Source organism: Danio rerio, chromosome 10, assembly GCF_052040795.2.
Source record: "Danio rerio strain M-AB ecotype USA chromosome 10, GRCz13ab, whole genome shotgun sequence".
In the NCBI taxonomy this organism is placed as follows: Eukaryota; Metazoa; Chordata; class Actinopteri; order Cypriniformes; family Danionidae; genus Danio; species Danio rerio.
The window spans coordinates 48,508,858-48,536,853 of record NC_141030.1 but is presented as its reverse complement, the minus strand read 5'-3'; the positions used below and the strand labels follow the sequence as shown (position 1 = coordinate 48,536,853).

Here is a 27,996-nt window from a genome sequence, read left to right as displayed (position 1 = left end):
GGCTCAGAACTGCGCGGCCACGACAACTGTGCGCGCGTTTGGAGAGGCGCGCTCGCGACTCAGCGGATCCTCAGCGCATTTCTTCAACTCATTTTTGGAGGATCTATAATTCACAAAACAAACCTCAAAACAACAAAAACGCCAACTTCCCCTTGTTAAAATGCCTGTTCTCTGATATATTAGTCCACCATGGATCCGCTGTACATCACTTCGCCAAACTCGAGCGCCGATAACGGGAGCGCCGGTTCTCCGGTAAACGACACGGAGGTGTTCGGGAACCAGTTCGTGCAGCCGGTCTGGCAGATCGTACTATGGGCTATCGCGTACTGCACTATAGTTCTGGTGTCGGTAGTGGGAAATATCACGGTGATCTGGATCATTTTAGCGCATAAGCGCATGAGGACGGTCACCAACTACTTTCTGGTGAATCTGGCGTTCGCGGAGGCGTCCATGTCCGCCTTTAACACCGTCATTAACTTTATTTACGCGGTGCACAATGAGTGGTACTTCGGGCTGGTTTACTGCAGGTTTCATAACTTCTTCCCGATTGCAGCGGTCTTCGCCAGTATTTACTCTATGACCGCTATAGCTCTGGACAGGTGAGACATCATCTTTACTTATTATTAATGTGTGTGCATTGATGGAATAACAAGTCAATGTCAATAAATAACCAGCAATTACATGCAAATGTCATCCTTGCCATGAAAAAAAAAGTTTTTATGTTTTATATTTTAATATTTTACAGTACACTCTCAGAAATAAAGGTTATCTGTCACTGGGGTGCCTTTTCGAAAAGGTACAAATTTGTACCTAAAAGGTTCATATGAATAATACCTCAAGGGTATTGAAAAAAAGAGTTGCATGCAGAACTGTTGCAAACAAATTATTTGTGTTGAATTTAAACAAATAAATTACATTTAATAATGTTCAACTTAATTTGTTTAAATTCAGCTCAAATAAATTGTTTACAGCCACTTAATGTAAAAAAAATGAGCAAATCCAAGGAATCATCTTTGAATAATTATAAAAAAAGTAAACTTAACAAGTAACCTAAAAAGTACAAAAAAGGACAAAAGTGTTCCTCTTAAAATTTTTAGGTGCTAATACTTTTAAGGTACCAATATTGACCCTTTAAATGTGTGTCTTTTAAGAAAGCACCACAGTGACAGCTCGAGTTGGCGGTTCATTCCGCTGTGGTGACCCCGGATTAATAAAGGGACTAAGCCGACAAGAGAATGAATGAATGAATGAATTACACAGCGGATGCCATTCCAGCTGCAACCCAGTATTGAGAAACACCCATACACACTTATTCACACACACTCATACACTACAGCCAATTTAGTTAATCAATTCCCCTATAGCGCATGTGTTTGGACTGTGGGGGAAAGCAGAGCAGGAAACCCACGCCAACACGCGGAGAACAGTGCTGTGAGGAAACAGTGCTGACCACTGAGCCGGTAAATACTGTACTTTAAGGGAATATTATACTACAGTTCATCACAGTTTACAGTGGTAAAAACTAAAGTATGCTACAGTACTTATTATAATGTATCAGTCAATATGACAGCCCTTATCTGAAATACATTTAGCCAGGCCCTCTCCAACTGTTAGTTTACTAAGATATGTAGATATTTTGAAGAATGCAGCAGTTGACATCCATAGTACGTTTTTTCAACTATGGAAACAAATGGCTACCGCTATCAAGCATTCTTCAAAGCATCTTCTTTTACACTACATACAGTGCTCAGCGTAACTGAGCTGACCTTTTGAATTGACCTTTAGAAACTGAATATTTGTTGATTGATTTCTCAGTGAATGTAGACAGTGTATATTTTAGTGCATTGAAATAAAAACATTGTATTAAACAGTTATGTCTATGAAAATATTTTACCTTTCCTAAACTAATTTAAATTTTTATTGAAGTCATTGCCGTAATAAACTACAACATTTCAATTTCATTTGCCAATTTTCTGTTTCTCTTGATTTTTCCTGTTTATTAATATTTTATTAACAATTTCTTCCCAGCGTATTCATTTGAGTACTCATTTTTAGATTGTGGTCTTCAGATTTCATTCATTCATTTTCTTGTCGGTTTAGTCCCTTTATTAATTCGGGTACGCCACAGCGGAATGAACCGCCAACGCAACCCATCTCTGGGAAAGGTCTTCAGATTTGTTTGTTTATTTTGTTAGATTAGCAGGAGCCATGGTGGCTCAGTGGTTAGCACTGTTGCCTCACAGCAAGAAGGTTGCTGGTTCAAGTTGGTGTTTCTGTGTGGAGTTTGCATGTTCTCCCCGTGTTGGGGTGGGTTTTCTGCGGGTGCTCCGGTTTCCCCTACAGTCAAAACTCATGCACTATAGGGGGAATTGATCAACTAAATTGGCCGTAGTGTATGAGTGTGTGTGTGTGTGTGTATAAATGAGTGTATGGGTGTTTCCCAGTACTGGGTTACAGCTGGAAAGGCATCCACTGTGCAAAACATATGCTGGAATAGTTGGCGGTTCATTCCGCAGTTGCGACCCCTGGTAAATAAGGGACTAAGCTGAAGAAAAACGATTGAATGAATGTTAGATCATGTTAGAAACATCTGGGTGTGTTCTAAATCTTAAAGCACGTCCCAAACTTATGCACTATTCTTACTTTCTACTCTATCTGTCCCCTACTCAGGTATATGGCGATCATCCACCCGCTCCAGCAGCGTCTGTCGTCCGCTGAGACTAAACTGGTGGTGTGTGTGATCTGGGCGCTGGCGCTAATGCTGGCGTTCCCTCAGTATTATTTCTCCAGCACGGCTCAGCTGCCGGGACGCGTCGTGTGCTACATTAACTGGCCGGAATACAGCATGTGGGACTTCCAAAAGACGTAAGTGCACGGTGTGTGTAGCTGGGTTTCCATGCAAAGCTTGCAATTAGTAAATAAAGCAGCGTTTCCATTTAAAGAGTCATGATAGACCTGCGCAGATAATGCTGAGAGAAGTGTTTTTATCTTATTTCATCAATTATTTGCGACCGTTGCAGCACCGTTGTCCTGCAAGACACGTCATTACGTTCCTCTTTGTGTCTACGCATATAGCAGAATTACAATAAAGCTTGACTTGACTTTAAATTGTAATTATGGTCACACTTTATTTTGACGGTCCACTTGGGTATTAGTAGACTGTCTGCTTAATATCTGGAGATATTTGAAAAATAATCATTTTGTAAATGCAAATACATTTACATTTAGTCATTTAGCACAGGGGTTTTCAAACTGTGGGTCGTGACCCACTAGTGCACAGGTGTCAAACTCAGTTCCTGGAGGGCCGCAGCTCTGCACAGTTTAGTCCCAACCCTAATTAAACACACCTGATCAAACTAATTGAGTCCTTCAGGCTGGTTTGAAACCTACAGGTAAGTGTGTTGGAGCAGGGTTGGAAGTAAACTGTGCAGGGCTTCAGCCCTCCAGGAATTGAGTTTGACACCCCTGCACTAGTGGGTCGCACAGTGAACAAAGGTGGGTCGCGCAACGTCACGTAGCTCAGGGGTTCCCAAACTTTTTAGCTTGCGACCCCCAAAATAACAATGCTAGTGACTCGCGACCCCCAATATCCTCTGAGGTGGTTATATATACAGAAACCGTGCATGCAATAGCGCACACACACCAATAGACCCAAGTTTATTCTTAGTTTAATGTAAATCAGAGCTGTAAATGTGCCAGAAAGTTTAACCTGATGTTATAAAATCAATCTGCTGCATCTGACGCCATTGGTGTCTTTAAAATTATGTAACTACCCCAGGGGTCGCAATCCAATAGAACTAGTAACTATAAGCGACTGTAGTAACTATATAGTATATATTAACTATAAACAACAATTTTTCTCTTGAGTAGTTTATTGATAAAATATGGTAATTCTTATCGTTTAATATAAATAAATAGATTTTTGGAAATCCACAGGCGACCCCCCTTCATTGTCTCGCGACCCCTTGGGGGGTCCCGACCCCCATTTTGATAACCACTGACGTAGCTCACCGCAGCTATATTTACATTGCGGTGAATCAAAACCAGTACGATTGACAGCAATAACTTAAAAGCCTCTTACTCTAAAAATATCTAAAGTGTGTTTCCTACAAAAAGACAAAGCTGGTGATGTTTCACAGCTGCCTTCTTCTTCTTTTTTTTTCCGCTCGACATTACAAGCACTGCTCCGTTTGAGCTCTTGCAATCTGCGTTTAGCTAGGAGAGCTCGCACAGAGCGGAGCTCGCAGTAAGGGAGCGTCGGAAAAGTGCGTATTTTTTTCGTTTTTCTTTCTTTTCTTTGCTCCGTCCTGCATGTTTTATTTTAAACACTACTAATTTTCTCTTAAATGGCCACAAACAGTTACTAAAGTAGTCGAATGCTTCATTATAGATCTGTGCATTCTCACATTAACACCTCTGTTATCAAACAAAACACAACGAAAGATTCACTAGCTGCTCTTCACTAAATAACTCTAGTAACTTTAATCAATATGCAAAATATGATTAAAAGTGAAATTGATTTTATATCTTTATTTAATTTCTGTATAGGCCGTTGATTTTAATAGGCTAAACCTTTTATTTTATTGTCAATATTTTCTATTGTTTGCTATGTATTCCATCATTTGAAGCTATTTGTTATCCTATATTTTGTACATCCCAACGTTGACAGATTGCTAATCAATGAATAGCTATAGTGCTGTCTGTTAGGTTTAACGTCAGCTAATATTATGGAAGGGCATGGATGTTATGGAAAATAGTAATTGTAATGTAAATACCCCATCATTCCTTCCTCAAGCAAATGTGTAAATATTAGATCTATTCAGCATTAATGTTAATTGCATTGGCATATTTATCTGACGTTTTCCCAGCTTGTAGTAGTCGATGAAAAAGCTATTTAGTTTCTTATGACTACACTAGCAGTGGAATTTACTGCAATGTGACGGGGATTGATCATAATCCAGGGGCTTGATCAAAGGTTGATCATATTTTCTTCTGAAAATAGAAGAGTATCTTTTTCAACAAAAAAATGATCAGAGTTACAGCCAGCACAAAAAGCACTTCGAGCCTCATTTTGTGCATATCAAATCGCAAAATCCAAACAGCCGCACACCATATATTTTTTACTGCTTTGAATCGAGACATTTTTTTTTACCCATTTTTCCATATTAAAATATTATGGTGGGTCTTGAGATTGAATTACTTGCCTAGGTGGGTCCCGGAATAAAAAAGTTTGGGAATCCCTGATTTAGCAGACGCTTTTATCCAAAGCGACTTACAAATGAGGACAAGGAAGCAATTTACACAACTATAAGAGCAACAATGAATAAGTGCTGTAGGCAAGTTTCAGGTGTGTAAAGTCTAAGAAGCAAAGCATTAGTAATTTATTTATTTATTTTTTGTAGTTAGTAAATATGAAATTCTTGAAATAAAGTCAAGTCAATGACAACAATTTGTGTTTTTAATATGAACTAACCTAAATGCAACAAACTCTCTTCCTGTAAGACAGCTCTGCCTATTGACAAAAATAAACAACATTACAGTGAGAAAACTGAAGCAGTTTGCAAGAAATTGGGCCGCAATAGTGTGAGCTGTGGTCTGATTTACTATATAAATATTTAAACTTCGGCTCAGTAGCAATAACGCCCAGTCCTGCATGCTGATCACATATTTATCCTCTGTTGAATGAGTTTTGATGGATTTTCGCACACGCTCAGTCTGATTCTCCAGTGTCCCGGTATGTTTCCTGCAGGGGGATTTGTTGGTGTCAGGTTTCGACGGCGTATGGATATTTCCAGAACAGCTCAGTCCTTCACCCGCCCGTGCAGTCAATCTGTCTACACTCAATCCTCCTGTCACTTTAAAGCAGAGGCTCCCAAAACTAGGGGTCACGACCTCCACTAGGGGTCACCAAATATTGACGAGGGGTCACTTTAGGGGCTGTTTGTACGTTTTCAGCCAAAAAAAAAAAGTGGACACTTTTTGAGTTTTGCCTATTTGTCTACACAGCGACAGAGTTTGAGACCGAAAAATGTTTGAAAATCAGGTTTTGATCTCGACTTATTTATAGGGCGATGTCTATATTATATTTCAGCGCCCCTAAAAACAAACTTATAATCAAAAGTAATTTTTTTTATTATAAGATTTAATGATATCTGTGTTTCTTTTTTTCTTTTTTTTGAAATTTATTATTTATGATTTTTCAATATATTTTTTTACAGAACAACAGTTCCCCTTCCCCAACAGTTTAACCCCTTACACATGAGGGGATACATAAAAAAAAAACAATTATAATTATGAAATAATAATAATAATAATAATAATAATAATAATAAATAAAAAAAGAAAATCAATAAAAAATTATAATAAAAAATAAAAATAAAAGATATTGCCATCATAATTACTTCACAGGAGATATGTACATTTGCACATCAAGATACATTGTGTTGCATTGTAGATTAGATTTACATTTAGTCATTTAGCAGACACTTTATTCCAAAACAACTTGCAATTGAGGACAAGGAAGCAACTTACACAACTATAAGAGCAACAATGAAGAAGTGCTGTAGGCAGTTAGGAAGTTTATTCCACCAACTGGGCAGATTGAATGCAAATTCAAGTTCGAATGTGAGTTCGGGAAAGTGATTTCTTCCCTCTTTGGGATGGAACCACGAGGCGACGTTTATTCACAGAACGCAAGTTTCTGGAGGGCACATACATCTGCAGAAGTCAGAGCAGATAAGAAGGAGCAAAGCCAGAAGTCACTTTGTAGGCAAACATCAGAGCTTTGAATTTGATGCGAGCAGCAACTGGCAGCCAGTGCAAACAGATGAGCAGCGGAGTGACATGTGCTCTTTTAGGTTCATTAAAGACCACTCGTGCTGCTGCGTTCTGGAGCAGCTGAAGAGGTTTGATAGAGTTAGCTGGAAGCCCGGCTAGTAGAGAGTTGCAATAGTCCAGTCTGGAGAGAACAAGAGCTTGAACAAGGAGTTGAGCTGCATAGTTACATCCAATTACAGTAATGATAGGTTAAGCAACCTCTAAATATACATATCTAAATATGTCATAATACTTTTCCACCTCTTCAGAAAAATATCAGTCTTCATTTGCAGACATGCATTCATTGTTTTCCATTTTATAGACCTGTTTAAGTCTCTGAATCCACTGAGCCACCTTTGGAGAACTTTCTTCCATCCAATGTACTGTTATCATTGTTTTTTTTGCAACCAGTAATAATATCTTTAGGACAAATCTTGTTTCCTTATTAAACATATCTTTGGGCAGTGCTCGCAGTAAACACATAACTAGATGGAGGGGTATTTCTACATCTAACATCTTATCTATTTCTTTTTTAACATTTTTCCCAAAATTCTTGAATCTTCGGACAGTCCCAAAAACTGTGGGCATGATCTCCACTTTCACCACATTTTCTCCCACACAAAGCTACAGATGGTCCTTTTACATATGCAGATATTACAAAAGGAGCATTAAAGTACCCCATTTTTACTTTCCAGTCAAACTCTTTCCACAATTGACTATTAATTCCTTTATGACTTTCTTCACATAACTCAGTCCAGACCTCATCCTCGATTATGGTATTTAGTTCTAGTTCCCATTTTCCTTTAACGTGATAGGTATTTTGTAAAGTATTATTTACTAATCTTTTATATAAATGGGAGACGTGTTTTTTAGCTGGAGTGTTATTTTCTGCAATATTTATGAAGTATTCCTCTGTTTTATTTGGTTCTTGCATGATTAGAGCTTTTTCTGAAATCTGTGTTTCTTATGATAATTGTTTCATTTTTTTATTATTTTTCGCTATTCTTCGTGCGTGCTAATTTAGGTGCAATAATTCACACAATATTTGAAATTATTTAATTGGTCCCACTTTATATTAAGTGTCCTTAACTACTATGTACTTACATCAAAAAATAAATACAATGTACTTACTGTGTTTATAATGTATTTGGGAACACTTGTGGTGCTTTTGAGTTGGGATAGACGTTGGGTTATGGACAGGTTTGCTGGTATAGATAGGTTTAAGGGTGGGTTAAGGTGTAAGGGATGGTTAACAGTGTATTTACAAATGTAATTACCAAAGTTAAATACAGATGTAATTACATACATGTATTTAATTAAGCATAAGTACACAGTAAAGACATGCATTTACACAAAAAGTACATTGTAACAAACTATTAATTCCTGTGTAAGTACATATTAGTTAAGGCCACTTAATATAAAGTGGGACCATTTAATTTTTATTTTTACATTTTTAAGAGGTCGTTAAGGGTTTTTAATGCTAAATAAAGCGTGTTCTGGGATAAAAGGTGACAGACCCTCTCATATTTCAGCAGTCTTTGCAGGAATCAGATCGTAAAGCCTTTGTTTGTCCGAACTTTCTTTAAAAGCACAGATCGTCTCTGAGACATCAAATCTTGGTAGCACTGGCGTATGAGATAAGGAGCACTGATCAATGGAGCATGTTTAACTGGCTGGTAGATCTGTGTGTATGCGTGCGTGCGGGAGTGATAGAAAAAGAGAGAGTGTCCTGCATCACATTGTGGGCACCAAATGTCCCCACAAGTAAAACAATACCAGTCATTTTTGACCTTGTGAGGACATTTTTTAGTCCCCTTGAGGAAAAAGGCTCATAAATCATGCAGAATTCAGTATCTTGAAAATGTAAAAATGCTAAATATTTTCTGAGGATTGGGTATAAGGAAAGGGTTGTATAGTCTATGCAATAGAAACATAATAAGGACAACAAACAGTCCCCATAAAACATGAAAGCAAAACATGTGTGTGTATGATGCATATGATGAAGGATATTCAATGAGGGACAGCAGCAGAGAGATCTAGGCCAGGCTTCCATCCTAATGTAAAGTAAGTCTTTTCAAAGTTTGCAAAGAAAAAAATCCCAAATATGTGGGGCGACAGAGTGGCTCAGTGGGTAGTGCTGTCGCCTCACAGTAAGAAGGTCGCTGGTTTGAGCCTCGGCTGGGTCAGTTGGTGTTTCTGTGTGGAGTTTGCATGTTCTCCGCGTGTTGGCGTGGGTTTCCTCCGGGTGCTCCGGTTTCCCCCACAGTCCAAACACATGCGCTATAGGGGAACTGATCAACTAAACTGGCCGTAGTGTATGAGTGTGTGTGCTGGAGGTTCATTCCACAGTGGTGACCACTGATGAATATACGGACTAAGCCAAGAAGAAAATGAATTAATGTATTATTGCATTTTTATCACGCTATTAGAGCAGCTGGCTGTAGTATTGGTAATCTAGCAGCCAACAGTAAACAAAGCAAGCTTAAGCATGCTAATTTTCCACGTAAGATAAATTTTTGAGCTTGCGCAAATTATGGGATCTAAGTAATTTCTTCACTTTGACAGGAAATGTGTGATGCATTCTGCGCTATTCACACCGCCTGGCAATAATGGGTCTTTATTCTCATGTTTGCAATGACTAAATTCAGCTTTTGTTGTGAACCCAGCACAATGGAGTCAGGAGGGTGTAACGTTTATTATATTATGTGCATTAACCCTATGTCTAAAACCACTTCAACTGAGCATTAAAACGTATTGCAGAGTTGATCAATCTTTATTTGAAATTTGGCATTTCTCAAACAACTCTTAAAATTGCGCATTAAAATTGCATTAAAGTTGCTGTATGTGAGTTTTTGACTCTTCTCAAACTTTTTTCATCAAGTACCACCTCAGAAAAAATTGTCCCTCCAAGTATGACCAGCATATGACCAGTATTGACATACAGTAGCTTGGTAGGCCTAAATAAGCAGCTACAGCTCTGCACAGCTTAAAATCGCGGCAGATTAATTACTATTATTAATAATATTTATTATTCATAATATTTATTATTATCCACCACTTTAAACCTTATAAATAGTTTGAACATTAACACTGCTGTGCTTATGTATAAAAAAACTAAGAAAATAAAATGTCAATGTTTAAATTTAAATGTGCTTTTAAAGGTTAATTAAATATGGTAGACGACTGTTCTTAAAAAGTCAAAAAAAAAAAAAAAACTCCTGTATTTAAATGTAAAGTCTTAACCTATAGCAGGGTTTTTCAAAGTCTAAGACAGTGGGCCTCCCTTTTGACACAATTTATCCATTGGCGCCCCCCTCCTCCCAAACACGCACGCACACACGCATATATATATATATATATATATATATATATATATATATATATATATATATATATATATACAGTATATATAAAGACACAGACAGATGTCAGACTGTTAACTCACTTTTATCATCATTTGCATGAAAGTGCAATTATTTACAGAGTAATAACAAGTATTTTAATATAACGTTTTCAAAACTAGGATGATGGTTCAATATGAATAGAACAGATCCAAGAACTGTCCATCCCAGTCAAAACAGTTGAAGTTTAGCGGGTCTCATGCTGTCATTAGCCAAAATATCTTGACAAACCACACATAAAGGTCGTGGTTCATCAGCTGGTCCTGTCCACGTAAATCCTAAACTCAAATACTGATCATCATATCGTCGTCTTTTGGGTTTAAACCCTGAACTTGAAGGCTTTTGTGGTGAGGGGGCGTGGCCGAGAGCCGTGGGAACAGAGTGAGGCCACCGCGTAAGTGGATACACCTGCGGTGCGCACCTGCCTCGGATCCCACGGAAGGAGCTCTGGATTATAAAAGGAGGAACGAGGGCAGAGGAAGCCGAGAGAGGACCGGGCCCGGACATATTGTACTTTTTGTTTTGGTTTAGACGGCAGCCTGCGTGAGGAGCAGCCGTTACTGTTATTAATGAATAATTTTAAAACTGTGTTGGTTCTCCGCCTCCTTCTTCCCGGCGGCTAAAGGGCCGTGAACTTCATTACAGCTTTGAATCGGGGGGTCTCAGAAACCGACCCATTGTATCAGCAGGCATATACCTGTATTGGTGGGCTTGCCAAACAGAAGCGAATTCACAGCTATGGCCTTCTGGGTAAAAAAGGTTTTCTTATATTTGACGTATTATTTTTTTTGCTTTGTTTAATTAAAACGTTTAAATATAATAAAAATACATATAATAATTAAACTTAATAGTTATATTTTTATTATATTATATTTTTTACCGCGCCTCCCCTGACATGCTCTGGCGCCCCCCAGGGGAGGCGCGCCTCACACTTTGAAAACCCCTGACCTATAGTATAAAAGCCTGGAAATGCTGCTTGGACCTCATAAATATAGGCTATATGTCATCATAATCATATATGAGCCATTTTTGATAAATGTTTAAATATAAGTTGCATGTACATATGGCATATTGAATTACTCTGCATACCACTGTCCTAAAGTATATAAACAGCATAATGTGTGTGCAGATATTCATAAACATGCTCAGCGAACATTCTTGTGTATCTGAAACACAATGCTGAAGTCAGATATTCTGCTGTGAACATGTGTGTTACATGCTGGAACGGCTGTCTTTGTTTTAGTCATGTAACTCACCCAATGTCAGTTTAGCCAATTATATTTCAGCAGCCCAGGTTGCCAGATGGTGGAAAACAGCGTATTTCCTTCATTCAGTCAGAAAGGCTCTTAAAGCATGCATCTGTGACTGAAGTGTGACCTCTGGTGGACAGTAGCGGACTCTGAAATGAGACGCAGATTCAGAGTTCCACATGAGGCTATTAATTAGCATATAATATGAATATTACGAGTGTAAACATTAGGTGAGCAGGTTACATTGTAACCCCGTGTCCTAACAACACGCTACATGATGAGATACGCAGTGATGAGCAGTTTGGCTGTTTGCAGCAGACGAAACACGACAGAAATGTAAACACAGCCATTCAGAAGCACAGTATAGTGCACTTACTGCACTCCAGCACAATGCTGAGCTTTATAATCTAATGAACACACATTAAAGCTGTTTCACATGATTAAATGTAGATGCTGAATCACTGATGTGTGTTGGTTTGCACTGAGTCTCAGTTCTGAAGTTCAGTTTCAGACGGTTTATTGTATTCTCCAGGTCTGAGCTGAACTATCTGCTGCTGCTTTCAGTAGTATGGCAATAAACGTCATGTCAAACAGCATTCAGACTCGCATTATTAGCATTTAACACTGAATAAAGCACATGAGCTGTACCCGAGCTGATGATTAGCTGTTTCCATCCAAAAATTAGAATTAACTTTTTGTGCAAAACTGGATTATCACATAAAAGACGTGTGAATAAAGCAGCGTTTCCATCCAACGAGTCGAAGCGAACAAAATCGTTACTTTATTATCATATGATCTCTTATAACAAAATCACATGACCTATTTTTAATGCGCATACTGGAAGTTGTTCGGTAAAAGTGTTTCCATCTTAGTTATGTGCATCTTTTCTTATTGAGACTGCCCGTGACCCACAAGCTCACTACTGCCACCTGCTGTGGCGCCCAGTGAGCTTCGAGCGGTGATAGAGCTCACTACAGAGTGGTGTGTGTCAGAATGGTTCCCGTGCTGTCGTGAGTAATTGTGTAGTGGACCCGGAATGGGTTCACTACCAGGTGTGGGCTACTTCACACTTATCAAATGATCAAATGAGTTATATGCATATGTTTTTAATGTGCAATTGTTTTTAACTAATGCGCATCTTGGGTTTCCATCAACCGTGTTTTAATGTGCATATGCAAAATGTGCATATAAATAGGTGGATGGAATCTTAGCTAATGTTTAGCTGTGAGAAACAGAAGCCGTTTCTATTATCTGAATTTCAGGTGTTGGTTAGGACAAAAACTCTGCTTAATATGGAGAATACTCCATCTATTGTGTGTCTCTGCTTTTATTTAGAACACGACTTAAATCAGCCTTTAGGCTCGATAGTCAGAATCGCTCCTGTTGGTCCTCAATCTGGCAACCTGCACTTGCGTCTGTTGTGATCCAGGAGTGCAATACCTAGTTCAACCACTGGGTTTCAAACTTACATACTGCAAACAGTAATATGCGAGATTTTGCTTTTGTTCTGTCGATTTTGTGTGATTGTCTTGATTCATTCAATGTGATATGAAACATGCAATACATGTTCCTAAATTAATAATCATGTGGACGATTTTCAATTACCTAAAAAAGCAGTAAAGCCTCATTTGGCTCATGCTTAAAAAAAAGGCATGTCTGTAGGACACGTTCAGTGAAAACAACAAACGAACAAGGCATTCACGCTGCTTTTTTCCTGTCAAACAAGGACTCATATTGTTTTGGAGAATGCATGAATGGCTTCTGTGTAGTTTCCTCTCCTGTCTTTACAGATAAGCCTTCACTAATTACCATGCTGAATCCAAAAGCAGAGCGTCTGAATCCTGCGAGCATTCACAGTTCATGCTTCCAAAGTTTTCCAGCGGTTATTTTTACATAGCAGCTAATGCGAGAAAACACGCGGGACTCTGAGGTGCTGGTGTGTGGCTTCTTTTTATGTGCTCGAAATTAGGGGAGAAGACTCTGACGGTATGATGATAACCTTGGATATAAACATCACGGTATTGTGATTTCTGCTCTATAATAAGATATCTTTTAATGTCTGGCTAAAAAAAACAACAACTTTTTTCCCTGTTAAACACAATATATTTGATTTTTTTTATATTTTGGAGCAGCAAACATGTCAGGCTGAATAATTAAAGTTAATCTTTGACTTCTGCTGTCTTTATTAGTTTCAGAAACACCTCTTGAAAAGGCATCTTTGGAGATCTTTCTTTTCCGTGGATGTAAAGTAAAGCCACTAAACTGTTCAGCTCGACAGATGCCCTTCCAGTTGCAACCTAGTACTGGGAAACACCCATACACACTCATTCACACACACGTTCATACACTACGGCCAATTTAGTTAATCAGTTCCCCTATAGCGCATGTGTTTGGATTGTGGGGGAAACCAGAGCACCCGGAGGAAACCCACACCAACACTGGGAGAACATGCAAACTCCACACAGACCCTACTCAGTAGGTACTGCATTTGAATTTAATCGTACTACTCGGCTGTTAGAAAAGTACGTCTATACAGTATGAATGTGAAATGTATGAATGGAATTCGTACTACATCCGCTATTTTGTCATGGTCACATGACCTACCTGCATCAGTTGCGTTGCTTCACTTCCATTCATGAATTCTCATGAATTCATTCATGAATTCTCTCACGGGGCATTATAGGATAGTGCAGTGTGCATGGGATGCGCACTCCAGAATCTCGCCGGAAGTAGTAAGTCATCCAGGTACTTCTCGCATACTGATTTTCGAATTCTATGAATTCGGACATACTACTCGGCTCGCATACTGATTTTAGCGTACTATATAGTATGGAAGTATGCGGTTTCGGACGCAGCCCAACTGACCTAGCCGGGACTCGAGCCAGCGACCTTCTTGCTAACCACTGAGCCACTGCATTAATGTTTTTTGGGGAGTCTAACAGTATTCAAGTAAAATCTAATGGTCATCATTGTATAAATAACATCATCTTTATCTTTTAATCTCTATAAAATAATCCTTATTCTGTGTGTGATATCCTTGATCCTATATCCATGTGACTATTGCAGATACACTCCTTGTGATATACTGTTCAGGATACAGTAGGAACAGTATCCTCAATTTTGCCCGTTTTAAAACCCTGACTTTTCCAAATCGAGGTAAACCTTGAAACCAGTGATCGTCACATGACTACTCAAAATACGTCTCCACAAATTTTGGGTCTAATCTCAGGTTTCTTGTCTTGTTCACGTCTTTGCTCACTAATTCTCTTCCTTACAGGTATTACGTCTGTGTGGTTGTGCTCATCTATTTTCTGCCTCTGCTGGTCATGGGTTGTGCTTACCTGGTGGTGGGATGTTTTCTGTGGGCGAGCGAGATTCCTGGAGACTCTTCAGATCGGTATCGAGAGCAGCTGATCGCCAAACGCAAGGTCTGTGACGTCAGTCCTATAATCCGCTTGTTAAGTGGTGACGTGTTTGTGACGTATGTAATACTGTTTCCGGGTCCAAGCCGCCATTCATCTAAGTGGAGAAATCATTCGTTTATGATCACGTTTTATTCATATCACACATTAAAGTTAATTTTATATAAAATCATAGTGTATACAACAATCTCTGGGCTTGCTGCATAACAAATACCAAAATTTTAACAATTTATAAAAAAATTCATCACTTTCTGGCCATCGGATATTAGGCATGGACATATATATTGCCATCGTGATTTTCGAAAGCCTTAAACGTTTATTATTACCATTTCATGAGTCTTCCCATTCAGTTGAATAAAGCGCTTGGACCCGGAAGCCGCTTCGCGTGAAAAATGGCACACCTTGTTAAAAATATTAGCTTAAATTACTCTATACTGAATGCTTGTGGGATGCCTGATTCTGATTGGCTGATAAGCACTCCGAGATGTACGGTTATTTTCAGGGAAATGCACAGATAAAGTAGTTCCGGCAGGTTTAGTGCGCATTACAGCTCCATATCATTACACTGAATGATTTCAGTTATTTCACAGCTATGCTAATGGTCTGATTCAATAATAATGCTAAGCTAAAAGTGCTCCCATCAGACCTGGTTATATTTCTGTTGCATGCTTGATTCTGATTGGCTGAAGAAGGTTTATTCTAAGGTGTGCCGTTATTTTCAGATAAACGCACAGATAAAGTAGTTCCAGCAGGTTTTGAGTGCATTACAGATTTATATCACTCTGCTGAATGATTTAAGTTACTTCACAGCTCAAAAATCACATCAAAACAGAGTGAGAAACTAGTCCTATACACAGGAGCAGTTCAACAAGTGCCTGAAAATACAATATCTGAACAGTGGAGCAGCTGTGGAGACCAAAGAAAAAGCTAAACAATTTTAAATAATGCACATCCTCACCATCTCAGTTGTGCATTGTTTTCCAATTTATTAATGGCCTATCTTCAATTATTCCTTGCAGAAACCAAGTAAAACATGCCCAATGAAACTTCTCAATGAGATATGTTTTGCTTGTCTAGAAAATGCTTCTTGATTTAAGAATTTTTAGATATTTGGACTAGAAACAAGACAAAGGCAATAAGTAAGAAAACATTTTTTTTTGCAGTGAAGACGTAGTAAATTTAGGACGGACGCCCCTTATTTTTAAGATTTTCTCCTAAATCTGCAAGTTATGAGCTGCTTTTAGCCTTTAGATGTTTTGTTAACACACCCCCAGATTTTTACTTCAGATGCTATCTTCTGTAGGTGGTGAAGATGATGATCGTCGTAGTGTGCACCTTCGCCACCTGCTGGCTCCCCTATCATGTCTACTTCATAGTGCACCAGTTTCTTCCACACTTGTTTGAGGAACGCTACATCCAGCAGGTCTACTTGGGGATAATGTGGCTTGCTATGAGCTCCACCATGTACAATCCCATCATCTACTGTCTTCTCAACGACAGGTAAGAGTTGTAAACATTCTCAAGTCAAAATTATTCTGATACTTTTTCACTTAAATTCAATTCAACTCAAAGAGTTTTTGTGTAGCGCTTTTCACATTAACGTTTTAAAGCAGCTTCACAAAAGGTGCACATTATTGCATTACAAACTGTATCAGACAGATTAAGGTTATTAGCTACCATAAGTTTATTAGTCACAAACAACTTTAACTAATTAACTAGAAACCAATTAAATTGCTAATAATTAGATAACATTATTGTTATATATGCATAATTAACCTGCAGTTATATAGCATATCGTTATACTAGTGCGTGCAGGAAATTATCAGCCTGATCTCACGAGGAAACGCAAGTATTTTACGTTTTGTCAGTTTAGTGGCTAATTTGTACGAATTCGAGTTGAGATGTAGGAAAATGTACGATTTCAAAAAGGAGGTGTGGCACCCAACCGTCATTGGGTAAAGGGCAAATCGTACTAAATTGTACGAATTAGATTGTACAAATTCATACCAATTAGCCACTAAAAGTTATGAATTGCCGTAAGATTGCGTTGGAAATTATAGTTAATTAATGTAAGTGAGGACAGCAAAACAAAAGTAAACAGAGACATAGCTAAAGATCCTCCATATAGTCCATTACCAGTAAAGTTTAAATGCAAAAATCATTCAGAAACTTTAACCCGATCATGTTTTGCTTAAGTGTTTTTTTTTTTTTATTGCTAATATGTGTTTTTTTTACACCATAGATTAGGCTGAACAGAATATAAGCAATTCTTTTGACTGGTTAACCTTAATGGGTATTATCTAATTTTATATAGAAATGTAACAGCTATTGTAGTAGGTCCTCTAGGCTAGTTCTCAACAGCTAGTTCTTATAACAAATTTAGGTTGCCCTATACAGAAAATCTGGGTATATCTAGTCAGTCTGACAATTAGAAAATAATTAGTCAATTCCATGAGTGTAAAACCCCGGAGGACAACAGGCCAATCAGAACACAATGCAGACTGTTGTGTGACTCACAGGCCACACCCTCATCATTTGCATGTAGTTTAGGTCGTTCATTCTGACCTGACGAGCAGACGCAGCATAAGAAATACACAGACTGATATATAGCTCTGGGATAATTATATGGGCTTTGTTTGATAAGCAACATGAGACAACAATGATCATTTTCCTCCCTTATTTTATCTTAAAATTATATTCCACTTACTATGACTTTTATTTTGAAAACGGGAGAGTCAGATTGTTTACTATGTGTCACTGAGCAATGACTGCAGAGACATGTTCAAAATCGCTTCAGAACGCAAAATGCAGGATATACGGATTATACATTTATTCATCAGCTCCACTTTGAAGAGGCGTAAGCTGCACATCAGAGCTCATTATGATTCACTAAACAATCCAAATATGGTCAAATATGGACCTTCTGACTCTCGTTTTGAACAGAAGATGACCCTCAAGGCTTTTTCTGACAACCTCATAACACAATTATGTTATTGGCCTATAAAGAAAATCTGGATATATCTAGTCATAGTCTAATAATTAGAGACCAGTATATAGAAATGGCTGTATACAGTGAGTCTCAGACACCTTTTCCTCTTTCTCATGTAAATTCCACGAGTGTAAAACCCCTCAGGACAACAGTCCAATCAGAACACAATGCAGACTGTTGTGTGACACACAGGTCACGCCCTCATCATTTGCATGTAGTTTAGGTCGTTCATTCTGACCTGACGAGCAGCCGCATCATATGAAGAACACAGACTGATATATAGCTCTGGGATCAATAATAAGCTGCGTTTGATAAGCAACAATGTTTCCTAATGAGACAACAATTTTCCTGCCTTATTTTCTTAAACTTATATTTAACTTATTATTCATGTGGGACTTTTATTTTGAAAACGAGAATTAGATTGTTTATTATGCGTTACTGAGCAATGACTGCGGAGACATGTTCAAAATCGCTTCAGAATGCAAAATGCAGGATATACGGATTATACATTTAAGGTTTCTTTAATTGTGTCTTTTGTTAATTTATTGTGTTTATTGTGAAATTTAATACGTATTTTTCAACAAATATGTATGTGGGACTTTTATTTTAAAAAACAAAAGGCTCAGATTGTTTACTATGTGTCACTGAGCAATGACTGCGGAGACATGTTCAAAATCGCCTCAGAACGCAAAATGCAGGATATACGGATTATACATTTAATTATCTGCTCCACTTCGAAGAGACAAAAGGTTTCCTTAATTGTGTCTTTTGTTAATTTATTGTGTTTATTATGAAATTTAATACGTATTTTTTAACAAACACATGTACACTGCTGGATCGTGTCAAATCACTCAGCTTAACTGTCATATGCTCATGCAGAGGTTGCAATTAATTCCTACCTGTATTTCTTTGACAGCCTAAAAAAACAATGCGAGACATCTCTATTGGTCTTTTGTCAAGTTTAATTATAATTTAGTCTTTATCCACATCTTGTGAGCTAAATAGGTTAATGTTACTCTGATGGGTTTATTTTTGTTCATGTTCAGCGTACATCAGTGTGTGTGTGTGTGTGTGAGAGAGCTGCACTTCTTAGCTATTCATGACATGATCCAAATATGGTCAATTATGGACTTTCTGACTCTCGTTTTAAACAGCAGATGGCGCTCTAGGCTTTTTTTAACAGCAGAAAGTGCTCTAGGCTAGAGTTTAACAGTAGATAGAGCTCTACGTTTATTTAGGCAGTTTTTTTTTTACCAGGATATGGTGCTCTATGCTGGTTTTTAACCTTACATTCATATGGGTAAAAAAAGAGAGTGTTTGGCTTTTGCCACAAGATTTATATAAACAGCTCTTTATTAATTGCTAATTTTAGGAGGTGCAGAATCAATTTCTCAAATGATTTTTAAAAAACTGAATAATGCAATACAACTGTTATTTTATATTATAATTCTAGTCTACCTGTACAGGTTTCGAGCGGGATTCCAGCAGGCGTTTTCCTGGTGTCCGTGCGTCCCTCAAGGCTCATATGAAGGTCTGGAGCTCAAGTCTACTCGCTATCTTCAGACGCAGGCCAGCATCTTCAGGGCCAGCCGAATGGAAACCACAGTATCCACAGTGATGCCAACTGGAGACGGAGAACTTCCAGAGAATCCAAACCGAAGCTCCATAGATCTCACGTCCAATGGCTCTTCTCGAAGTGCCTCAAAAACCGTCTCCGAGTCCTCCTTCTATTCCAGTAACAACGTAGCATAGAAAGAAACGTAGGAAGTATTTGTAGTATTATTTTAGATGTTAGTTTTAGTCTTTGTAGTTTCAGTCTAAAGAAGATCTACTAGCTAGTGAGCTCCAAAACGGTGGCAAAATTTGCATTTAGAAGATATAAACCTGATATAAACATTTAAAGTTTGCAGTTTGCATTTTCCGCTTAAATGGATCAAGGATCTTTTTGGTCACCTTATACATACATAAATCTAATGGCCAATCAAATGCTATCTAGTATCTGACATTCCCCGCCCCTTCTTCTCATTGGCCGTTCATTTGATGTGCTTGAGCTCTGGCACTCTCACTGGCAGAGCTGTGAGGAAACCTAAAACCTATTGGCTGTTTTTTAAAAAGGGGAGGAGCTACTCAATGTCCCGATACAGACACTGTGGAGATTGTAAAAGATTAGTCACAGGTCTTAAAAATACAAAATGTTTACACTATTAGAGCCTATTAAATTAGGTCATGTTATATCAGCCCTAACATGACACTGCAGATCCTGCGATGTGACTATTGCAGATTCGACCTGACAAAACTCGTCGTGGATCTCAGTTGTCAGAGCAACAAATAATAACTGGACTTTTAGTTGATGATGTGTGAAAGTGTCAGAAGGTGGATTTCTCTGCTAAATCATCTGTTGATCTGCATCAATCATCACCAATACTGCAGAAGACCTACTGGAACCAGCATGGAGGCAAGATTCTCATATAAATCAGTCAAGTTTGGTGAAGGAGACATCATGGTTTTGGGTTCATTCAGTATGGGGGCGTGCGAGAGATCTGCAACATCAACAGCCTGAGGTATCATGACATCTGTGCTGCCCATTACATTACAAACCACAGGAGAGGGACAATTCTCCAGCAGGATAGCGCTCCTGCTCATACTTCAGCCTCCACATCAAAGCTCCTGAAAGCAGAGAAGGTCAAGATTGGCCAGCCCAGTCACCAGACATGAACATTATTGAGCATGTCATTAGTAAGATGAAGGAGGAGACGTTAAAGATGAACTCTGGGATCCTGCTGAAGGCTTTCTTCTTCATTCCAGATGACTTTATTAATCAGTGATGTGAGTCGTGTCAGAGATGTATGGATGCAGTCCTCCAAGCTCATGATGGAGTCAGACACAATATTCACTCTGTCTCCACTGCAGCAGGACTTTATATTCTATACTGGACATTATTTCTGTTCAGTGATGAGACTTTAGTCTGAGCAGAGTCAGAGCGCACTGTCCTCATCAAATCAGTCAACATCAAGACATGATCAGATTTATTGAGCTCAAATCAGCAAAATCTAGAGGCCTTCGCCTTTCATAGAGACACTTCTGACACCAAATCAGCAACTAGAAGTCCAGTTATTTGTTCTTCCTAAAACTTGGATAGGCGACAAGACTTTTGTCAGCAATGCAGCAAGTTGCCTTCCAATTTTAGGTTGAGTCAACTATTATTTAGACAGTGTAGATGCTCAAACCATATATTGTGCAGTCCTACTTTCTATGAACTTTTCGTCCCCATGTAAGTTGACTCAACATCTTACCCAATCGGCATTCGCTCTATGACCCAGTGGGTTGTTTAGGAAAACTCACCCTGCTGTTACCCTTGGCAACCATCTGTCCGTCATCACTGCCGGTTGTTGACGATACGATAGCCTGCGTGACGACGTGGAAGATTTTTGCACCTGTTGTTGGATATTACTGGACCACAGAGGTGACAATGTGGAGGATTTGTCTGGAAGGCAGAGGGTCACGATAAATATAGCAGAGAGAGAGAGAACATTGATGTTGATTGCTAAATGCGTTTTTGTTATTTTACTACTGCCATTTACTGTGTTTACTGTCTTTTTATATATGTATACACATATGCACACAGCTGAGGACACAATGGTTCACTCGCATGTGAATTGTTTTTTCTTTTTCAAGTATTTCCCAGATGATGTTGAACAGATTCAGGAACTTTTTTTCACAGTATTTCCTCTAATATTTGTCTTATTTGTTTTATTTTGGGTAGAATAAAAGCCGTTTTTAATAGTTTTAAAGTCATGTTAAGGTCAATATTATTAGCCCCCTTCAGCAATATTAGTGTTGGATTGTCTCCAGAACAAACCACTGTTATACAATGACTTGCCTAATTAACCTAACTTTACCCTAATTACCCTAACTTTACCCTAAATCAGGGCTGATTAGTTAATTTGTCATGGGGGCCGGTTCTATAAAAGCATCCCAAACGAAGGGCTGGAGAGATATGACTTGCAATATGAGTGAGGACAAAACTGCATAAAAGAGCCAATATGCTGTATTTGTGCTCATAAAGACACCCACGGTGGCTTTTTCTACATTAAAATGTTAATATAGTGCATTTTGAAACAACATAATATCACTGCATTGTCCAATTGACTTTTACATTTTTTTTTTACAAACATTAAAAAATTGTATTTCAGAGCAGAACAGAAGCAGTGCATTGCTTCAGTAGGCTTCTTCTACATTCAGACACATTCGTGTGTTGTGTTATGAACTGCATAACAATAGGGATGCAACAATTATAGGTTTTGGTTGTACGATTATAGTCTGAAGAATAATTCACGGTTATCTAATTACCCTAGTGAAGCCTTTAAATGTCACTTTAAGCTGTATAGAAGTGTCTTGAAGAATATCTAGTCAAATATTATTTACTGTCATCATGACAAAGAGAAAATAAATCAGTTATTAGAGATGAGTTATTAACACTATTATGATTAGAAATGTGTTGAAGAAATCTTCTCTCTGTTAAACAGACATTGAGGAAAAAATAAACAGGGGGGTGAATAATTCTCACTTCAACTGTGTGTGTGTGTGTGTGTGTGTGTGTGTGTGTGTAAATATATATATATATATATATATTTTTTTTTTTTTTTTAATGGAAACTTTATAAATGCTTTGGTAATACTTATGTTACGCCAATAAAGTATTTTTTGAATTTGAATTTGAGAGAAAGAGAGAGAGAGAGCGAGAAAGTGAAACTCACTTTGTAATATCAAAGCAACTTTCATTTATATCTCAATAATCCTCTGTTAAATCTGAAGATTATTATTTGCATGTTTTCAAGTATCAGTGAGAGCAGCAACTGCCTTTACTACTCATGAATAAACAAATAAACAAACAAACAAAACATGTGGACCTTATAGAAATCTGATATATGGCCATATAAGTTATATATATATTTGAACATATGTACACACAGCATAAGGCAAAATTTATTTTAATTATGTTTTCAGCCTGTGTTGCCAATAAATTAATTATATATATTTATTTATTATTTTATCTTTTATAATTATTGTATATTATATAAATAATTTTATAAAACTATAACCCTAATGACCAATATATTTTGGATATATGTATATGTGTAATTTTAAAGGCTGAAATGGCATTCAAAATATATATTTATATAATATACATTTGAATATACTGAATATACATTTAAATAATATAAAATGTGAAAATATTATGAATTGTCCTTTTAATATCATCATTCATTTTCTTTTTAGCTTAGTCCCTTTATTCATCTGGAGTCGCCACAGCGGAATGTACTGCCAACTTATCCAGCATTTGTTTTACGCAGCGGAGGTCCTTCCAGCTGCAACCCATCTCTGGGAAACATCCACACACACTCATTTACATTCATACACTACAGTCAATTTTAGCCTACCCAATTCACCTGTCCCGCATGTGTTTGGACTGTGGGGGAAACCGGAGCACCCGGAGGAAACCCACGCAAACGCAGGGAGAACATGCAAACTCCACACAGAAACGCCAACTAACCCAGCTCGAACCAGCAACCTTCTTGCTGTGGGGCGACAGCACTACCTACTGCGCCACCGTATCACCTATTCATTTACATAAAATATAATAACATTCTTTAATTCTGTTCATATATATAGCTTATGGAAAAATAAAAAGTCTACGGTTTCATTTTAGGCTTTATCATTTATATCATGGTGTCACAAAATACATTGTTTATGGAAATATTTTTTCACCATTTGTGCATTATAGGGTTGCATATGTATATATTCGCAATTTCAATGGCTTTAAAAATAGATTATTAGATATTATATAAATGAATATACATAACATAATACAAAATCTAAAATTATAAAATGCATCATATAAAATTATAACACTAACTCAAAGTCATATATAACCCTGAACCTGATCTAATGGCCATTTCAGCTATTTCTAAATGATGTTGTACACATATTTGCATTTATGACATATTTGTAAAACCCGAAGATGAACTTGTGTGTCAAATATGTGATTTGCATATACCAGATATACTGTATCTATATGGGTAAATGCAACTTATTTAGGAGTAAATATCATTTTTGCATACATTTGTATTGTATATTTGAAAAACGTGTTCCTGTAAATGAAATTGTAGCTTTAGTTTTGTGGTGACCGGTTGTATTATCGTGATAAAGTGTACATTTCTGACTGTGCATTAAAATTATAATGGTATTTGACTATATTTGCCAGGTTAAACAACTCCTGCAATCTTTTTCAGCATTCCTAAAATCTAGATTTCAGTAAAAGCATGACTGTTGATTTGGTTTATTTTCTTGCATAGTAGTTGTTTGTTAGGGTTTTGCAATATGATGATGTATATTGTATGGACAAAATTAAAAGTTTTATATCATGCTCTATTGTTTATTTCTTGGCGTCACAAGATACATTGTTTAAAGTAATGTATATGTCAGCATAATTTTACACTCCACTACAGGGATGCAGACAGAAACATCACTAACAGCATCGTGAGAAATTCTCAATCTTCAAACTACAATGTTTACATTTAGCGTTTTATTTAGTCATATTTTTAGGTTGGACCTTTAATTATTAGTTATTAAAAAGTGTTTACATTTCATTCATATTTATTTTATATTTCTACATGTTTAATCAAATATTTGCCCTGATGTTCTGAATAAAGCTAGAATTATGATCACATATGAATGAACAGAATATTGTGTTTATATATATATATATATATATATAAGCGCTGTCAAAATTAACGCGTTAACGCATGCGATTAATTTGAAATAATTAACGCGTTAAAAAAATTAATGCAATTAACGCAGTTGCATTTTTTTTTTTTGTGGCCGGGGGCAGACCGTTCGACGTACTTTTTGGTCCGGGCTGATCATCTTCTTATGATCTGATCGGCCCATAAAACACTTAGCAGACTGTGCTGTGAGCTGTCATGCTCTGAAAGTAAGATATTTCTTTTTTTTTTTTTTATCAATTGGGACAAAAAACAGCACAAAAAATGGGAAATTTCATAAATAATATAAATTATTCTCTTATATTATAATTATTCTTCCGGCTGCAACATATCCAATCTAGCAAGAACCCTGCTTTTTCCTGTTGATGCAAAGGTATTAACAAAAGAAAAATACACAACTTAAGACACTTAAATGCTTGTATTGGTTGTATTTGCAGCAGTTCTGCGATGCTTGCCCACAACTTCATGCATTGGGTTAAATTAGGCTGTCCAGTCTTTGTGTTCAGGCAGCGCTTTACAGAGAGTGGATCAAAGTGCATTGGTGCAATTATAATGCATCTAATATTTTTATTTTTAAAAAATTGCGATACCTCGATTTAATAAAAAATGTAATTGTCTTAAAAAGTAAATTTGAATTAATAAAAAAATTTATAAATAAATAATAAAAAAAATTATAATAAATGTAAAAAAATGCAAAAAAAAAACAAAAAAGTTTTTTGAAAAAAATCGAAAAAAAAAGAAAAAAAATCAAATTCGAAAAAATAAAAAATAAAAAAAACTATTCGGAAATAAATAAATAAATAAATAATTAAATAAATAAATCGCCCAGTCCTATATTCACAGTAATACTGTATACCAAGGTAAAATAGGGAGAAGGATTGACGGTATGAAAATCTGGATACCGCCTAAGCAGTGGGTAGTGCTGTCGCCTCAATGGTTCAAGCCTCAGCTGGGTCAGTTGGTGTTTCTGTGTGGAGTTTGCCTGATGTTCACAGGGGTTTCCTCCAGGTGCTCTGATTTCCCCCACAGTCCAAAACATGTGCTATAGGTAAATTGGGTAAGGTAAAAAATGTCCGTAGTGTGTGTGTGTGTGTGTGTGAATGAGAGTCTATGGAAGTTTCCCAGTGATGGGTTGCAGCTGGAAGGGCATCCACTGCGTAAAACATATGCTGGAATAGTTAGTGGTTCATTCCGCTGTGGCGACCCCAGATTAATAAAGGGACTAAGCCAAAAAGAAAATGTATGAATGAATGGCGAAATGGTGTTAAATGTGAACAATGCACATTACAGCATTCAGAAAATAAGTGAGTTTGAAGGAGAGGTGTTACTGTGTGGCGTGGTGTGTGTTGCTTTACATGCCTTTTCAGCTCCAGGTAGTGGATGCTCCTCTTTGCTGGGCAGGTGTGAGCAATGCTTTGATGCAGGAACAAAAGAGCAGCGACGTTACACCTTTTGAACCGATCCGCAGCTGCGTACACCAGCATCATTTCTCAGCCCTCCACACACACGCTTACAGTCACTCTGCAGAACACACACACAGAAACGGCACTGCTTAGACTTGCTTTTGACTAAAGCAACAGTTTACCATTTGCACATTTTCACACACACACAAAAACACCAAAGTATATTTACTACATCCATATTTAGCAGATGATGGTGTCCAAATCAACGTAAAAGTGAGGAGGGATTCAGAGATTTGCTCAATGTTTTTTAAGTAACTCAGTGTTGTGTAAAATGAGTAGATTACAGCACAGTGTGCATCAATGGTGGAGTATCAGCAAGGCTAATATGTATAATTATAATTCTCATATGCAGATGACTCGGGTGCAGTGATTAATCATTCGTTAATCATGCGTTCTGCTTAAACTTCATAAAGCATATCATTAAAATCCATTTAGCCACTGAAAATACAGAGAATGACAGTCATCAAAGACGAGCCGAGTCCCGCATACACACACTTCAGCTGAAGATGCCACACCAGCATCTGATTAAACACACACTTACATCAAGGAGACCGAGAGACCGAGAGAGAGAGAGAGAGAAAGAGAGACCGAGAGAGAGAGAGAGAGAGAGAGAGACCGAGAGAGAGACCGAGAGAGACAGAGACAAATAGAGAGATATTCTTTATTTTTTATTTGTTTGCTTATAATTTTTAAAGGTCTTAAATATTTATTGTTTTGTTGTTATTAGCTTTATTCACTTTTTTATTCACTTTGTTTACACTAACCGGCCACCTTAGTACCAGGTTGGATCCCTTTTGCCTTCAGAACTGCTTTAATCCTTCATGTCATAGATTGAACAAGCTACTGGAAATATTCCTCAGAGATTTTGCTCCATATTGTCATGATAGCATCACACAGTTGCTGCAGATTTGTCGGCTGCACATCCATGATGCCAATCTCCCGTTCCACCACATCCCAAAGCTGCTCTATTGGATTGAGCTCTGGTGACTGTGGAGGCCATTTGAGTACAGTGAACTCATCGTCATGTTCAAGACACCAGTCTGAGATGATTGAGCTTTATGACATGCTGCGTTATCCTGCTGGAAGTAGCCATCAGAAGATGGAGACACTGTGCTCATAAAGGGATGGACATGGTCAGCAGCAATACTCAGGTAGGCTGTGGCGTTGATGCTCAATTGGTACTAATGGACCCAAAGAAAATCTCCCCCACACCATTACACCACCACCACCACCAGCCTGAACCGCTGATACAAGGCAGGATGATCCATGCTTTCATGCTGTTGAGGCCAAATTGTGAGCCGAGCATCCGAATGTGTCAGCAGAAATGGAGACTCATCAGAGCAGCAACGTTTCTCCAATCTTCTATTGTGCAGTTTTGGTGAGTCTGTGTGAATTGTAGCCTCAGTTTCCTGTTCTTAGCTGACAGGAGCGGCACCCGGTGTGCTCTTCTGCTGCTGTAGCCCATCCGCCTCAAGGTTGGACGTGTTGTGTGTTCAGAGATGCTCTTCTGCAGAGCTCGGTTGTAACGAGCTCTTATTTGAGTTACTGTTGCCTTTCTATCAGCTGGAACCAGTCTGGCCATTCTCCTCTGACCTCTGCAACAAGGCATTTGCGTCCACAGAACTGCCGCTCACTGGATATTTCCTCTTTATCGTCTGTAAACCCTAGAGATAGTTGTGCATGAAAATCCCAGTAGATCAGCAGTTTCTGAAATACTCAGAGCAGCCCGTCTGGCAGCAACAACCATGCCACGTTCAAAGTCACTTAAATCCCTTTTCTTCCCCATTCTGATCCTCGCACTGCAGCAGATCGTCTTGACCATGTCTACATGCCTAAATGCATTGAGTGTCATGTGATTGGTTGATTAGAAA

The 27,996-nt window shown here is 37.8% G+C and overlaps 2 protein-coding genes and 1 long non-coding RNA gene across 4 annotated transcripts in view; 2 read left to right on the top strand and 1 right to left on the bottom strand.

Annotated features, from left to right (window-relative positions):
* The window catches only part of myo18b (myosin XVIIIB), an 880,426-nt gene that overhangs the window by 474,069 nt on the left and 378,361 nt on the right, over positions 1-27,996 (bottom strand). The gene's annotated exons all lie outside the window — the stretch shown is intronic.
* The window catches only part of LOC147842218 (uncharacterized), a 167,245-nt gene that overhangs the window by 46,819 nt on the left and 92,430 nt on the right, over positions 1-27,996 (top strand). The window lies entirely within an intron of this gene.
* On the top strand, positions 6-22,448 carry tacr1b (tachykinin receptor 1b). 2 transcript variants are annotated; one of them, XR_015500479.1, is made up of 7 exons: positions 6-599; positions 2,671-2,865; positions 14,745-14,895; positions 16,193-16,389; positions 19,345-19,621; positions 20,990-21,552; positions 21,600-22,448. XR_015500479.1 is itself a non-coding variant. In NM_001281799.1 (5 exon segments), coding segments are annotated over 5 exon segments (1,239 nt in total).